This window comes from Artibeus jamaicensis, unplaced genomic scaffold, assembly GCF_021234435.1.
Source record: "Artibeus jamaicensis isolate MK-2021 breed Jamaican fruit bat unplaced genomic scaffold, CSHL_Jam_final scaffold_847, whole genome shotgun sequence".
Taxonomy (NCBI): Eukaryota; Metazoa; Chordata; class Mammalia; order Chiroptera; family Phyllostomidae; genus Artibeus; species Artibeus jamaicensis.
Genome location: NW_026522057.1, coordinates 16,641,893 through 16,659,267, shown reverse-complemented (window position 1 = coordinate 16,659,267; position 17,375 = coordinate 16,641,893). Strand labels below are relative to the sequence as shown.

At 47.5% G+C, this 17,375-nt stretch overlaps 1 protein-coding gene across 14 annotated transcripts in view; it reads left to right on the top strand.

The window, feature by feature from the left end:
• Positions 1-6,265, top strand: part of SRRM1 (serine and arginine repetitive matrix 1) — a 30,268-nt gene extending 24,003 nt beyond the window's left edge. For all 14 annotated transcript variants that reach the window (XM_037135812.2, XM_037135811.2, XM_037135814.2 and 11 more), the window contains 4 exons: positions 942-1,406; positions 1,999-2,194; positions 4,673-4,882; positions 5,253-6,265. In XM_037135812.2, coding sequence (XP_036991707.2) covers positions 942-1,406; positions 1,999-2,194; positions 4,673-4,882; positions 5,253-5,357 — 976 coding nt within the window. In that variant the 3' untranslated portion in view covers positions 5,358-6,265. The remainder of the gene's footprint in view (positions 1-941; positions 1,407-1,998; positions 2,195-4,672; positions 4,883-5,252) is intronic.
• Positions 6,266-17,375: the final 11,110 nt, after the last annotated feature.

The window sequence follows — 17,375 nt, the reverse complement described above, 5'->3', positions numbered from 1 at the left end:
GGTGTGTAAGAGATATCGATGGGTTGCCTCTTACACGCTGCCAACTGGTGACCTGGCCTGCTACCCAGGCCTGTGCCCTGACTAGGAATCGAACCGGTGACATGTTGGTTTGAAGGCTGGCCCTTAATCCACTGAGCCACAGCACCCAGGGTGAAAAAATGGTCTTTTGAGACAGAAAATGCAAGTCTCTCTTTGCAGGGGGTAGAGATACTTTTTAAAGCTTGTGCAGTGAACTCTGGACAGTAAGAGTCCAAACAGCAACTTAGGGAGCCACGTAGGAAAGTTCGTACATCAACCAAGTAGAGTCCTGCTGGTGTAATGATCCAGTTATTATGTGATGACAAAGAATGTTCAGTCTTCTTAAAGCAGTGCAATATTCTCTCCTCCAAAAAAACACCTTTAAATTGATTTCATTTGGATTGCATTTAAACGGCTTTTGACAAATTGGAATTCATTATGAAACTGCAGGTTTCTCTGTTAACCAGAATATCCTATTTCATAGTCATTTATGACACAGAGAAGTTTATTAAGTAATATTTTTACTTAAATGAGGATAAAGGTATAGCATTTCCACTTAGAAATATACTCCCTTTGCCTGGTGCTAGTCCATTACAGGCAAGTACACCTCATTTTATTGCACTTTCAAATACTACATTTTTATCAACACCAAGTCAAGATCCTCCACCAGCAAAGAGACGGCTCAGGTGATAGCATTTTTCAGCAGTAAAATATTTTCAAATTAATGGACATACACTGTTCTGTAGAAAAGAATGCTACATTTGACTTGGTTTAGTGAAATGTTTGCTTTAATGCCGTGACCTGACATGACTGCCGTGTGCCCGAGGTGTGCCCGTGTAGCTGTGTGTGCTGGTTGGTTTTCTTTGTGCGCCGCTTCCTTATCTTGTTGGACCTCTCCGTGTAATGATGCATATTTTTCCTAGGACTCCTTCTCCTCCCCCACGTCGGCGCTCACCTTCCCCAAGAAGATACTCTCCTCCAATACAGAGGAGATACTCTCCTTCTCCGCCTCCGAAGAGAAGAACGGCTTCTCCCCCACCCCCTCCTAAACGAAGGGCATCGCCAACTCCACCACCAAAGCGTCGGGTCTCCCATTCTCCACCTCCCAAACAAAGAAGTTCCCCAGCCACCAAGAGACGTTCCCCTTCATTGTCATCGAAACACAGGAAAGGGCCTTCCCCGAGCCGATCCACCCGGGAGGCTCGGTCCCCCCAGCCAAACAAACGGCATTCGCCCTCACCGCGGCCTCGAGCCCCGCAGACCTCCTCAAGTCCTCCCCCTGTTCGAAGAGGACCATCACCGTCACCCCAAAGAAGGCAGTCCCCGTCTCCGAGTACCAGGCCCATTAGGAGAGTCTCCAGGACTCCGGAACCCAAAAAGACAAAGAAGTAAAAATATTTTATGCTCTTTGGTTAAGAACACTAGCTTACCTAGCTCTCCTTGTGTTTCAAAGCTTTTTCTCCCTCCCCTACCCCATCCCTTTACTAAGAAATTACAGAAGGACTAAGCTGTGAATACAAACTTCTAAGGCATATTCTAGTTACTATGCAGAGAGCCTTTTCTGTTTACAGAGCTATAGTTCCTTATGGCATAAACTAAATGCCATAGGATCTTACCTGCTTTTTGGGGTATCAGCTTTATTGAGGGTATGCTTCTAACTGTAACCTGAAGTGATAACAGAATAGTTCTTGCATGTCTGTGAAGACTGATAAAAAGCAGTCTTAAATGAAATACATGGGATTGGCTTTGCTAGTTTCATACAGAAAGAATCATTAACAGAATGAAAGGAAGGTTGTGAGTCTTGAACTATTCTCCAGGAGACTTAGATGATGCAGATTTTAGTTAATATAGTCAACTAGCAAAATAAGCGTTGTACAATATTTAAAGTTTGTTATTTAGTTGGATAATGGTAGTTGGTTATTTTCTCTTAGCAAAGATCTCCTGGTACTAAACATTTTGTTTCATTTCCCCCTTGTCTAGAGCTGCCTCCCCAAGCCCTCAGTCTGTAAGGAGGGTCTCATCCTCCCGATCTGTCTCGGGATCTCCTGAGCCAGCAGCTAAGAAACCCCCAGCACCTCCATCTCCTGTGCAGTCTCAGTCACCCTCTACCAATTGGTCACCAGCGGTACCAGTCAAAAAGGCTAAGAGCCCGACTCCGAGCCCATCACCGGTGAGGGTATGTGCCTGCCCTGTTTTGGGCATCCTTTATAATTGTACGTGGTTACCTGAAAGCAGAGAAAAGTTCCTGTCTTTGGTGGCTCAGAGGAGCATCACTTTCTGTGGTTCAGGTGGACTTCGAGGAGGCACGCGTGGAGTGGCGCGGTTGCGTCAGCAGTTCGTGCTTAATGCTCTGGCCACCTGCCAGGTTGTGATCTAATCATGTCAAACTCCAGGATCCAGGTGGTTGAGATTGGGCTGTATGGGAAAAATCTAGAAAAAAATGAAAGAAAATATTGCCCATGGTTCTGTTATCTAGGGGAAATATGCCTTAATATTTCTCCTAAGTGTTTCACACATTTGGGGATACCTAATTAAGATCACACAAATCAAACTTTTGATCTTGGCTTGTGTCCATAGTAATGCGATTCATGTTTTGTTAAAAAAAAGTATGTGTCCCAAAGAAGATACCAGAATGTTTGGTAGTGGGTTATGTATTAGGGAGTAATGAGTGATTTTAATTTTCCTTATTGCACTTTACTGTTCTTGTTCTTTCTACAATGGAAATACAGTTGACCCTTGCATTATGCAGGTCCAGTGAACATGTATTTTTTTCAATAAATATACAGTTGACCATGTATATCCCCTGGTTTCCCATCTTCAAATTCAGCCAACAGTGTGGATCGAAAACAGGTTGGAATCCATGGGTGCAGAGGGCTGGTTCTATGGCACTTTATTTGAGAGACATGAGCACCCATGGATTTTGGTGTCCTCAGAATTTGGGAACCAGTCCCAAATGGATATTGAGGGATGGCCGTGATTAAATCTGGGGGGAGTCGAAAGTTATTTGGAGTTTTTACTTCACAGCAGGTTGGCAGCCTCTGATCCCTGCATTGTTAAGGATCAGCCATACACTGTTTCCGTAATCAAAAATGAACCTCGCAATCTGTGAAGTATTAGATGGAATGGAAGGTACTTTATTGTTTCATACAGTCTTGTCTTTGGCAAGCTACATAAGAACAACACTTGTGTTTTTTACATTGTCAAGTTTAAATATCATTGGAGTACTAAAGTATTGGGGTTTAAATCTTCTGTACCTTTTGTGAACCATTAATCTGATATTGGACAGGTTTTCGTATTATATAAGTGTCCATCTAAACATAGTTGACTATATTGTGCAAACTAATTGGATGGATTGGGGAATTCTAAGTAATTGCTTACAAATGTGAACTTAAAGAATTGTAGACTAAATTCAGTTATAGGAGGGCCTACCCTCTGTGTAAACTTGGCATATGTGCAGTGAAGAACAGACCACCTCCATTCTAGAGATAGGAGTGGTCAGGTAGTACGCAGGATACCAGCATGTATTTATTTCAACCTAGCTATTTATTAATAGCTGTACTGAAACTTGCTGTGCGTGAGGCTAGTATTGTGGGTGATTAATGCATACACCCATTTGGTCATCACAGCAGCATTGTCAAGGATTGTCACACACAGTTTAAGACTGACCAAAGGGCCATTTAAAAAGTCAAGCAGAATTATCTGAGGTCAAATTGTTAATACCGGGTTGGCCAAAAAGTCCATGGTTTTTTTTTCCCATAAAATAAAAGACATGTATTTTCATTTTCACCAGTAACTTCATTGATTTGTGTATTTTGAGTGTGTCAGCTATCTCCTGTGTAGCATAACGTTGATCGTTCTCGATCAATATCTTGATCGCCTTCAACTTCGGCTGGTGGTGCAGCTGTGGGGCATCGTCCTGCGAGAAATCTGCATCACGAACCGCAAACCACTTCTGACACATTTGATCAGTCACGGCACCTTCTTCATACACCGCACAGATCTTTTTTTGCATTTCAGTTGCATTTTTACCTTTCTTGAAATAATAAGGCATAATTGCCCAAAATGCTGTGCATTTTCTTTCATCTTGAATATTAAAATGGCTGCACAAAATTCACCAATTTTGATAATTTTTTTAATGCACACTGATTATGATAGCTGTCACAATACTATCTAACAAAACTGTTCTCAGTGAACTTAAAGACAACTAAATGCTGTTGAACCATCTTAGGGAAAAAAACAGATGAACCTCTTGGCCAACCTGGTAGATTCAGGAACCAAAGTTCCATTCGGCTCAGGCCTGTCTGAGCACTGAGACTCCCTTTCTGTTGTACTTGCCACTGTCCCTGCATCTGGAGGTCACCCTGACTCACCACAGTCTTGGAGACTGGACGTCCCAGCTTCCGGTCGGGAAACCCAGTTCACTGTGCAGTTGGTGGGGTGAGAATGTAAAAAATCAGTTACCTTCACTGTTAGTGTGGTTTCCATCTCTAGGAATAGTTTTCTTGGTGGTGACTGGCCTTGGGCCGTTTTCCCCCTGAAGCCTGATGAAGTCTCAAGATTAGTCCCTTCAGTCATTTCCTTGGGGATGGAAAAGGTCGAATTGAACAGAATTTTAATGATTGATTTATTGCTGTTTATATTTCTGGATTTCTAGAATTCAGACCAGGAAGGGGGCGGGAAGAAAAAGAAGAAAAAGAAGGACAAGAAACACAAAAAGGATAAGAAGCACAAGAAACACAAAAAACACAAGAAAGAAAAGGCTGTGGCTGCAGCGGCTGCAGCCGCTGGAGCCCCCACAGCCACTGCTGCTCCCGCCACCACATCGGCACAGGAGGAGCCTGAGGCGGAGCCAGAGCCCAGGAAGGTGCGGCAGGCACTGTCCCGTGGCTTATATGGATAGCTAAATTTTATTTTTATTTTCTTTAATAATTGGCTACTTGGCTGTTAACTCTTTTGATCTGTTTCTCGATGACCTGCCAAGGACAGAAATTTGCCAAGACAAATGATAGGAATATGAATGGCTGCCAAAAAGCTTAATGTGTATTTTTAAAATAACCTTTCTGAGATATAATTAACATACCACATAATTTACCCATTTAAAATATATGATTTGATGGGTTTTAGTATATTCATGAAATTGTACAGCTGTCACCACAATTCGGTTTTACTCTGTACTTAGTATCTCCTAATAGTGTGTCCAGACTTAACTCTGTGACCTTTCCGGGTTTTTCCAGGAGACAGAAAGTGAAGCTGAAGACAACCTTGACGACTTAGAAAAGCACCTGCGTGAAAAGGCCCTGAGATCAATGAGGAAGGCTCAAGTGTCCCCACAGTCTTAGGTGGAAATGTTTGTTACGATGTACATTTTATTTGGTTTGTACTCAATCCAATTTCAAAAATGCTAAATTGTGTTTGAGCTTTAGACTATAACATTTGTTGTAATAATTGCTAGGTTGAAGTTCACCATGTAAAAAAAGGGCATGGATTTACATTGCAAAAGGTGTCCACAGTGTATTAGTGACATTCTTTCATTGACAGCTGGTATAAATTCATTTAGAGTGAAATATTTTAAGCCAAAATAAGTTCCCTTTTTAAAAAAGGGGCTTTAAATATTGTTGGCATTTTTATGGTTTGTTTAAATGCCCCTGGCTATTCCCAGAGGTTTCCTTTTCTCCTTTTTTTTCTTTACTTCTCATTTGAGTCTTAGCGCCCATCTAAGTTATGATGCTTCCAACCTTGTATGGTTTTGCAGTTGCCCAGAAATAAGACCACTGATGAACTACCACAAAAGTATAAATTAACGTTTAATGCCACGATCTTTCCCGTTGCCTGTGGAGTCTCTGCTGAAATGAGTCAGGATTCCAGCTCTGGGGTGAGACAGCCAGCAAAGGCTGTTACCGGGACAGGGGCACTGTGGGTGAGTGCTGATGGGTACAAGTTGATTTGGAACACTGGAATTTCATTCTGTTCTGTTGTGTTTTTTTGTAAAGGCAATTAACTAGTCCGAGGAAGGATCCTTCAGTTACATAAACTTTGTTTTAAGAAATGGTTCCATTCATAATATTGTCTTATTCTTACAATTAGTATACACAATTTCCAGAGCTCTTGTATTTGGAAGGCTGGAAGGGCCCAGACTTTTGAAATGGTGTCTTGTTTTCACTGTTTTTTTTGTTGTTGTTGATTTTTTTTTAAACTAAAGCTATGTAAAGCTTGTGGATTAAACAGAATAAATTTCTAAATTTAAAAATGTTGGCCATTCGCTTGAACTTACTCATCTCAATGTTGCAGGAAACCTGCCTTTCTTAGAAGTCTGACAATAACCCTGGGCACGTTGGGCAGGGTGGGGGTTGGGCTGGGGACATAAAAAGGTGGTGAAATTGTCTTACCATCTTTATCTTAATAATTCATACGGTAAGTGCTCCGAGTGGGAAGAGCATGGTGCGGTTGGAAGGTCCGTAACGGGCAGGGCGGGCCGCCCAGGCCTGGGCCAGCTGGCGGTGCTCCAGGCAGCGGCAGTGGCAGCGGCTGCGCACTCAGGTGCAGGAGGGGCCCGGCACGTTCCAGGGAGTGGGTACAGGGCGGTGGCGGGCTGGAGCGAGGGTGGGGGGGTGGCTCAGTGTGTGGCTATCCACACTCAAGTCTTTTGCATGTAAGATTAGCAAAGCAAAATAATTGGAGGGAACTTGGCATTGACAATATCGAAGGAGGTAAGATAGCAACACACGTGAAGGAAGTACAGGAGTCGGGGACCGGGAGCAGGTTGGCACGTGGGCAGCTCGTTTGATTTTAATTTCTGGCATTTGAAGCAAAAAGGAGGGAGAAAGTACCTACATGTCTAAATTTCAGGAAAACTTACTTTTTTTGTTGTTTTCTTAGGCAAAAGCTTAATGAGGATGCTTCTGCAGGGCCCGAACTAAGGTGTTCTAGGGTGACTCTCCGTGATCGGTAATTGCACGTGTGTGCAGCTGTTTTCATGGGTCTTTGTATGACTCTGGTTTTGTGGTATCGGAAAAGCACAGAACATGCACTTCCTGAGACGGCTGTTGCTCACTGTCCCGATGAGAGCAGGTCAGCCCATGTCCCATCTCTGGTTCTAGCCAGTCATTTATTCATGTAACAGTTACTCATCCTTTCAAATGTGAAATGGTGGGGTTTTTCCTTGTTCCTGGTGGCTTTCCCTACATGTAGTCCTTGAGTTTATAAATGTCATCTTTTTTTTCTGATGTGTCGCATGTCTTTCCAGTCACACACCCTTGACCTAGACCCCTGTGTCCAGCTCAATAACTCCATCTGGATGTCTAAAGGGCATCTGGAATAGAACATGTCTAAGATAGAATTTTTTTTAAGATATATTTTTTAGAGAGAGTGGAAGGGAGAAAGAGGTAGAGAAACATTGATGGGGTGCCTCTTGCGTGCTCCCAGCCGGGGGATCCAGCCCACAACCCAGGCATGTACCCCGGCTGGGAACGGAACCAGCAATCTTGGTTCACAGGCCGGCGCTCAGCCCGCTCAGCCACAGCAGCAAGGCTGGGCGGAATCTTCCCAGTACCATCTTCCGATCTTATCCATCTCCGTCCAGTGTCTCAGCCTCGAAGTCGAGTGGGTGCTGCCAGTGGCGGCGTCATCCTCCAACACGCATGCAAGCCGTTCACTCCCAAGAGCCTCAGTCAGATTCTCGTATTGCTCAAAACCCTCGGACAGCCGCAGTGAAATCTAAATTTCTTCCCATGAATGGCCCGCCAGACCCAGTAACACTGGTCTGACTGCACTGTGGCAGGAACTCCCCAGGCTGCTCAGGCCACGCCTGCTGCCTTGCTCTGCCTTGAACCCACCGGAGTTGACTTCTCTTCCAGGGCTTCGTTCCTGTGGTTCCCTCGTCCTGGAAGGCACCGCCTCCTACTCTTCTGGCTGGTTTTCTTGTCTTTTCCTCAGACGGCCTACCGTACCTCCTTTTCTTTTTTTTAAAAAATATTTTATTTATTTATTTTTAGAGAGAGGGGAAGGGAAGGAGAAAGAGAAGGTGAGAAGTATCAGTGCGTGGTTGCCTCTTACGTGCCCCCTACTGGGGACCTGGCCTGCAACCCTGACAGTGAATCTAACCAGTGACCCTTTGCTTCACAGGCCGGTGTTCAAGCCACTGAGCTACGCCAGCCAGAGCTATTTTCATGTATAGCAATTACTATTACTACATGGAATGTAATTTGGTCCTCAGGAACTTGGTCTTGCTCTTGACTGTGTCCCCAGGACCTGGTACAGAGTAGAAGCACAAATATTTGGTGAATGGGTAAATGAGTAAGTTCAATCGACCATCGTTATCTCTGTGTCTGCCAGGTGCCAGCAGGGTTTGAGGCAAAGAAAGTGCAATGACAAGATGGTAGCCGCCCTCGAGGAGTGTCTGTCCACCAGGGCTCTTGTGAACATGCAGAAGACAGTTTGGAGTGGACAAAGCATAGTTCGCAGAGTCAGGAGGACCAGGGTCTCCACCGTGGGTTTGTTGTGTATCCTCGGTCAAGCCACTTGACCTCTAAAGTGCTGCCAGCTCCCCTAGGGGAAAGAGTGATGGACTCGGGCCCAGAGTTTCAGAAGACATGTTAGTGAACACACGCACAGCACTGAAAGCATAAAGGTTCTCATGTTAGCTAACAAGGCATGCGTTCATCCTAGTCACTGGCAAATTTTAGTTCAGATGCCTAACACGGATTTTAATCAACCCTAACCCTATTCAGTGCAATTTTCTCTTTTTTAGAGATAACTTCTCACCATAAAGCTCGCTATTTTAAAGTGCAGCTCAGTATATTCACAGCATGCAGCAGCCATCACCGCAGCCGTCGTCACCATTCCAGTGTTCACGGTTCCGCCACGGCACCGTGTTTGTTTATTGCTGAGTAAGAAACAGGCTCACGTGCGCAGACACGCCGCATTCCATCCCTCCATCAGCGGAACGGTTGGCCAGCTTCCACTTCCGGGTACTGGGAATAAAGCCGCCAAGCACATCCGCGTACACGTTTGTGTGGACATGTGTTTCAGGTCATATACCTAGGAGTGGAATCGGTGGGTCATGTGATAACCCTTTAACTTTTCAAAAACTGCTAAACTTCCCCAAAGAGCAGTTGTACCATTTTACCACTCCCACCAGCAGTGTATGAGGGTCCCGATTTCTCTACATCCTTACCTACACTTTAAAAAAAATTTTTTTTTATTGATTGATTTTTAGGGAGGGAAAGACATCAATTTGTTTCTCCACTTATTTATGCACTCATTGGTTGATTCTTTTATGTGCCCTGACCGGGGATTGAACCCCTACAACTCTGGGGTGTCAAGATGCCACTCTAACCAACTGTCCTACTGGGGTAGGGCCTTACCTATGCTTCTTATTTGTCATTGTGTCTGTGACCATCCTGGTGGGTGTGACAGTATCTCATTGTGACTCAATTTGCATTTCCCTGATGGCTAATGATGGGCATCTCATGTGTCAACACAGCATAGTGCCGTTTTAAGTTTATTGGTATCGAGTTAAGAAGATTTCTACACCTGTGGCTGCAGGTTTATATCCAGGGCTGTCAGGATCTCTGTAGAGTGGAGCTGATAATGCACTTGGGAAGTGTTCTGCAGGCTCTCAGCTGTTCCAGGGGAACTGGGGCTGGGGGAAGAAGCAGTGGTCACACAAAAATTTGTCCCCGTTTTACAAAGATCGGGGAACTCAGGGAGAGTGTGACTTAAGGTGACAGACAGATGCAGATCTAATTAATATTGTCTCTCATACCTTCTGACAACCCGATAGTTTTCCTCAGTGTATCTGTTATAACAATAACCACCAAGGGTGTTAAAGTCAACCAGCCTGAGTTTTGTTGTGGTGAAAGGATACAGACCACGTAAAACTGGCCAGGTGCCTCTGAAGCAGGAGTGGGAGCAGCTTTTAGTGGATGTCAGTAACAGGGAAGGAAAAACCCCGTCTATGAAAAAGGTGGTTTTGTAAATAAACCCCAGAGCCTGACATCTGTTCTTTCAAGCACCTTGCTGGGGCCCAACCAGGGACCCTTCTGGCTTAAGTGTGGAAGCTTCTGCCCACACAGAACAGCAGGCCTACCTATTCAGTGGGGCCTGGCTGAGCACCTACCAGGTGCTCCAGGCTGGGTTAAGGCTCACATCCTGCAATCCCCCAGTTTCGTTTTCTCTTGCTGTTTTCCACCTGGAATGTCCTCTCTTACCTCCTAATGTCCAAATTCTTTTTGGACTTGTAAGTGTATTTAAGATGATGTTTTCTAATTATACAAAATATATACATGCTTGCTTTTAGAGAATTCAGAAAACAAAAATATAGTAAAAAAAAAATATTGTTGACAGTCCCATCATCCAAACCAAGGACGCCTATCTCAGGCTAAGTATTCTGCTCATTACAACTAACCCGCACTGAGCTCCCCTCTAATACAGGGCAAACCAGATTTTTTTCCTGTGTATTCATAAGTACATATGTAGCTACAAATATTAGTGTAATTACCGTGTATGTGTAGTGTGTGATTTTTTTTTCCATTGGGCAAATCTGGAACTAAAATTGCAGAATACATTTTAAATGTTTTCTATAACTAGGAAATTTGGAAATTAATTTACCCCATGTCAACATTAAACACTGCTTCCATTGTCCCTTTTGTATATTTCTTTTGTTTAGTTTATAATCCTTTTGTATATTTCTTATCCAGCCATTTTTTTAAAAATGTAGTTGCCTCTCTTTATCCAAACTTGCCTCTATAGGTAAAGTGGTTATAATGATGCCAGCTCGTAGGGGTTTGGGAAGGATTAAATGAGGTGACGCTGGGTCACAAGCCCCTTGGGAGCTTCGCAGCTGTTATCTGAACCAGCCCCACGTGCGCAGGGCAGGGAGTTACTGAAGGAAAAGGCAGACTGCCCCAGACTGGCAGGTGGGTGGCACTTTTAATAAGCAAGGGAACTTTAGAGGCTAATCTTGAGCAGCCTGAAGACGAGCAGTTTTCTGCACATGCTGCTAATATCTTAAAAGTTCTATACAGGGAATTAACTGGGTTCAGTCACATACCCAGGGGGCCTGCACTGGAATCAGTCACGTACCCTTCGAGATGGTATCAACGCATTTCCATCTCGAGGCTGTATCCTTGGAGCAGCTGCTGGGGGCAGGGAAGGCAAGCGGATCGCACATTCCAAAGCACAGAGTGGGCAGCCTCTTACCTGCCTGTGCCCGGTTCAAAGGTCACACCAGTGTTTCGTCTTCCTGTTGAACTTCTCCAGCAGAGAAGGTCAAATGCAGTCCCCACCCCAGTGGAGCTCATGGCCCACGGCAGGAAAGGAGGGTGGGGGCAGAGCCATATAACAGGGGACATCAGGTAGGGGAGCTGTGCAGTGTAGCAGTGGCCAAGGACGATGCTCTGTGGACAGCTTCTCAGCCAGCCACGGGATGGGATACTGTGAGACGGGGCCAGTGACAGTGACGGCACCTTCCTGGGCCTCAGTTTCCTCTTCTGTCCGTTGGGTAGGGATTCAATAAGGTAATGCATGGGGACATGCCTGGCACATCACCAGGGCTCCATCAGTGGCAGTTGGGACTCTGTCGTCAGATCTTGGATGCTGGCGATTGGAGGATGGATGGCCATCTCTTAAACAGTGCATCCTGTTCGTTGTAAGGACACATGATTTCAGGGAGATTAAATATGAAAAAGAAGGCTTATGTTATATTTTATAATGCAGTGATTTCCAAGTGGGGTGCTGCAAGAATTTTTTAAACATGTAATACCTGACCAGTGATGGGCACTGACCTCTTTTCCCTTAGATTGTCAAATAAAAAAAAAGACACCAGCCAACACAACCATAGCGGTCCAGCGTGAATGAATCAAAATTAGATGTCTAGATAAAGTTATATATAAACTTTTATATCTATATATAGTCAAGTCGACAAAAAGTTTATTTTCTGGTGTCACAAAATTTTAGTAATTAGTTTATGTGTGCCATGAGGTGAAAAAGGTTGAAAATCACTGCTATAGTGTATATCTCTGACGTCATCCGTAGTGTTATTACGTACTGGAGGGTCGGGTCCGAGGAAGAACCGGTTCTGACCCAGCCCAAGGGGCGCACTCTTCCGTCTGCTCCTGCTCCATTTTGTCTCTCCCGCTTCGGCGGTATTCTCCCGTTCTTCCGCTAGGTGGCGTCATGGGCCTGGCTGCCTGCAGCTCCCCCATTTTCTTCCTCTTTCTCTGTGCCTCCATCCCCCTTTTGTTGGTTTTTATTTGGGGGCGAGCAGGGGTGGGCGTGTTTTCCTGGAAGCAAGAGGCCCCAGGCTCAGACGTTCTCTGGAGAATTCCAGAACTTGAGGAACAGACACAAGGCCTCCCCTGGCCCCAGTCCACCCCAAGCTGGAATTCCTTCACAACCAGCCAGCCCCCAGCTCTCTCTAGTTCTCACTTGCACACTTTCAGGGACAAGAAACTCACTCCTTTATGAGGAGTGAGTCCTGCTCTGGAAGGAATTTGTGTAATGGTCACGCCCTGGGCTCTGAAGATGAACCCAGCTGGGTTCTAATGTGTCGGCTTTGCTCCTTGCTTGTCTCCTTGGTTTATGGGTGAATCCCCAGGGCTGGCATGGAGGCACACATTTGGTGAGAGTAAATAACCAAACTCAGCTGTTCTGTGCATCGGTCTCCTCACCTGAGGGGTGGGGTTAGTAACAGCATTTACCGTGTAAGGTTGTGAGGATTAGACGGGACAGGACCTGTAGACGAGTGAGCCCCATACCTGGCACGCAGCGAGGCCAGTAAATGCCTCATTCACTTTCTCTCTGACCTGTGGATAGCTCTATTCTTACTATCTGAAAGTTCTTCTCTGGGAGAAATTGAATTCTGGTCCCACACCTTCCACACACTGACCTGGGTCTTACTTCTGCCCCTGGAAGCCATAAAGAACATTTTCCAAATGATTCAGCTTCCGCTCAGCTCAGCATCCACGTCTGCTTGGTGAGCCAAGCGCTGGGCTCACCGAGATAAAGGTGCGGCCATAGTGTCCCCCTTCCTGCAGCCAGGAAAGGAGGTGATTGGGCAGCAGTGGGCACTCAGCGAAGATCTGGAATGAGTAAAGGACTTACTGAACCTTTGCTGCACCTTATTTCTGCCTTCCACCTGCAGTCCTGGGCACTCTAACCCCATTTTATAGAGGAAGGAACCAAGGCACAGAAGGCTCATGCTCACTGGTGAGCAATGGAGGCGGGACTTGGATGCTGTCCGACCCCAGAGCCTACACCTTAACCTCTAAGCCATGTCATCGCTGCACTCTGGAGGATGCTCTGGGCCCGGGGGAAATTTCCTCCACCACTGCCACCTTGACGCTGTGGTTATTACCTGGCTTCCCAGCAGGTCTGCCCCCTAGGAGCCATGCCCGGCTCCGTTGGAGGCCATGCCATTCTGGGGGGGCAGTGTTGGACTCCGAAGGCTCAGGCCACCTCCCCAGTCACAAAACCCGACACCTCTTCAGTCAGAGATGGTGGTTTAAGACAAATCAGCAGGGCTTTCAGGGGACAGAAGCTGCTGCTTGCTCCTGTGGGAGAACTCGGGGAGACACCCGACTCCGAGGACAACATGGAGGGGGTGTGAGGGCTGGAAGCGCAGCAAATTCTTATGGCCAAAAGAGGTCCTTCTGAGGAAGATGAAATAGAACCCAGTCTGTGGCTCTGTTAGTTACCTCTTTGTGTAACTAAACATCCCAAACATAAAAGCTGGAAACCACACACTGTTATTATCTTACGGTGTGGAGAGTTGGGAATTGGGAAACCTGGAAAGCTGGTTCGGGCTCAGGGTCTCTTGTGGGTCGATAGGAAGCTGGTTAGGGCCGCAGCCATCTACAGGCTGGAGAGGCCACTCCCAAAGTGGCCCAGTCCCATGGTGGCTGGCAGGTGGCCTCCGTTCCCCACCCGCAGGCCTCTCCATGGCCGATGGCTTCTACCGGAGTGAGTGAGGAGAGTGGAAGAGAGACGAGGGGCCAACAGTGCCTTGTATGACCCAGTCTCTAACGTTGCGCAGTGTCATTTCCACATTTCTCTGTTCTCTAGAAGCAAGAGAAAGATCTGGAGGGGCTCTGGAGTCAGACGCTAAGTCCAGCCCACGTCAAGGGCAGGATAATTAGGTTTCCTTTGAAGGGAATGGCAAAGAATGGGTGGGCTCGCCATAAACCACCACTGCTGCTATCCTTGAGCTGCTGAACCAGCAGCTCCGAACTCTCCCAACGCAGGAGTTGGTAATGCCCTTAACGCTTACTCCAGTTTAAACCGGGTTTTCTAATCAATGCAAATCACAGACCCCAGGGCCTCATGGGAAACGCTTTCATCTTCCTCATTCCCTTCTCCAGACTGTGTCCCTTTTCAGTATATGGTGAGAACTGGGCCCAGGCTCTGCAAGAGGAAGGACAGACCTTTTACAGCTTCGGGCCCTTTATCCCACAGCAAAGCCTATGTCCCAGTCCCAGGGCCGCTGGTGAAAAGAGCCATGGGAAAGCCATGCCGTCCTGTGGACTCGTGACCGGTCACACTCCTCTTTCCGCTGGCTGCTCCTGCTGAGACACAGCTTTTGCATCCTGGACTTTCCCCCGAACACGGACCATCGCAGGTCTCCCTGGGTCAGTCCCCTCTCAGGGGAGCAGAAGAATCACATGGTCAAGTGGGAAGAGTTTTGGGTCAGCCTCCACCCTGCCTTGCAGTGTGACCTTCCGCAAGTCCCTGAGCCTCTCTGAGCCTCAGCGTCCTCCCTCGTGAACCTAGAAGGGGAGTACAAGTCTGAGGGTGCTTTAGGATTTTCTTAGTTCGTGTTGCCCAGAGAGACACGAAAGGTAAGGAGTAGCCTCACTTCAGACAACCAGGGTCTGGTGTGGCCATTCATTCCTGAGTGGCGCTAAGTCCATCCATGTCCCCCCTTTGCTAGCTGTCATCTCCTTTGATTCTCACAGCAGCCAATGAGGAGACAGGAAAAGGTGGAGCTGCAGGACGACATGGCCCCCCATCCAGGGCCTGAGGCAAAGCTGCTGTTGTTATAAAGTGTGTTCTGCTTACTGAGTGCCAAGCACCCTACGTGTGGTCATCTTGTTTCATCCTCACAGCAGCCCTCATGGGTGGTTACCATTAGTTCCCTGTTATAGAGAAGGAAACTGAAACCCAGAGGGGTGAAGTCACTGGTCCAAGGAAAATGCAGCAAAAGTAGGCAGTGGGCCCTGGCTGGTGCATCTCGGTGGCTTCAACACCACCCTGCGAACCCAAAGGTTGCCAGTTCGATTCCCGGTTGGGGCACATGCCTGGCTTGTGGGCCAGGTGTTTCTCTCCCTCTCCTTCTCCCTTCCTTCCCATCTCTCTAAAAATAAATAAATAAAATCTTTAAAAAAATAGAAAGAAAGGAAGGAAGGAAGGAAGGAAGGAAGGAAGGAAGGAAGGAAGGAAGAAAGAAAGAAAGAAAGAAAGAAAGAAAGAAAGAAAGAAAGAAAGAAAGAAAGAAAGAAAGAAAGAAAGAAAGAAAGAAAGAAAGAAAAAAGAGGAGCTAGGATTCAGACCCAGCCTGTCTCCAAGGCTGTCCCTGTTTTCTGTCGCAGGACACTCCCCCTTGGCTTCACCAGAAGGTGGGGAAAGGGAGGCGGGGGAACCAAGCTAAGAGGCTGGAGACTTGATTCCCGAACAAACAATGGAAACTGCGTGTGGCAGAGGTAAATCCCACACCTATCGGAACCCTGGTCTCCCTGCCAGTGAAGTGGAGGGTCGTTCTCCCCTGATTGTGAGGACGGGGAAAGCACTGTCAACGAGGGCACGCGCGTGAGCGCTGCTTGTGTGCTGCACGGGCGGTCTGAGTGTCAGAAGTCACCGTTTTTCCCCACCCCGTGCAGGGACTGGGGCAGGAAGCAGGCGGGCCGACCCCGTGGGCCAAGCGTCCCCGAGTGGCTGTTTCCACCCTTGGCGTACATGAAGTCCCCAGGAAAGGAGAGGAAAGGTCAAGAGGAAAAGACAAGGCCCTGGGTTCTTATCTAGAACATTCCTTTGACTCCAAGGCCCTCCGGGGGAAAAGAAACTTCTGGACTGTCACCACTGAGTTCCAAGCGTTCCAGAGGGCTCAGCAGAGAGGAAATCTGTCATCACCTGACCCGGCATCTGCCAGAGAGGTCAGGACGGGTCAACTGTCCTCCCCTTTCAGCCTCCGTCCTTGCTCTGCTCTGATCTCATGGCTTAGGACCCAGCCCGGGGCTGCCCCTGCAGCCTGTCCTCCCAAGGAGAACTCCGGACACCAGCAGGGAGGACCAGCTGTCCTTCTGGGTGATAGCAGGAAGGTGGCTGGGATGTGGAGTTGGGGTGACTGGGCTCTGATTCTGCTTTAGTCCCTTTCCTCCTCTGGGCCTCAGTGTCTCCACTGCGAACTAAGGGGCATTTGCCAGCGGGAACGGGCATCCTGTTTACGTCTTGTCCTGGGTTTAAACAACAGGCACCTGCCACACTTGCCACCGAGTGCTGCCCCCCACTCCTTCTTCCGCCCCTGCTGGAGGAGCGGCGCCCTCTCCCCACGCTGCCCCCTTGGTCGGCGGTGCACGGGACTCCAGCCCTGGGCCTTCATGCCCACGCCCTCTTTCTAAGTTTGTGTCTCTGATTCTCCCTGAATCCTAGGTCTTTCTTGCTCCCAGCTGGACAGAGAGCTCCCCAGAGGACAAGAGGCCGGGCCTGCTTGAGCCGGTGCGCCCCTCAGGGTCTCGTCCGAAGAAAACGCAGCACAGACTGGAAGTCAGACCCGGTCACTGATGGTGCGGTCGGCCAGCCCCCAGGTCCTTCGTGAGCACCCACTCGACCCCCAGGGCCTGTGGGACGGAGCCTGGGCCCCACAGAAAGGAAGCCCCGCCCCTGTCCCCGCCTCCCCTCCACTCAGTCTGTATGATGTTAAGCACAGCCCTCACCTTTCCTCAGAAGCATCTGTGGCTTCTCAAAGTGATGGTGGCCATTCCTCAGAGTCTTCCCCAGAGAGGCCAAGGCCGTGACCTGACGCACCACCACCGCCCCGCCCTGGCTGCTCCCTCTTCACTTTGAACTTTCACGCATTGGGCTTTCATGGGAGATTTTTGTTTGTTTTCTTTTTACAGTGTAACTGAGGGAACACTGATATACCAAAAAAACCTGGCATTTTTAAAGTATACAATTTGGTAAGTTTTGACACACACAGACACACATACACACACACACACACACACACACACACACAGCCCTTCTTAGTTCGGCCCACTACCCCCGACCGGCAGATCTGTTTTCTTTCATCACACACGTTTGCATTTGCTAGACTTCTACATAAATGCCATCCTACAGTACGTACTCGTTTGTCTGGCTTCTTTTAT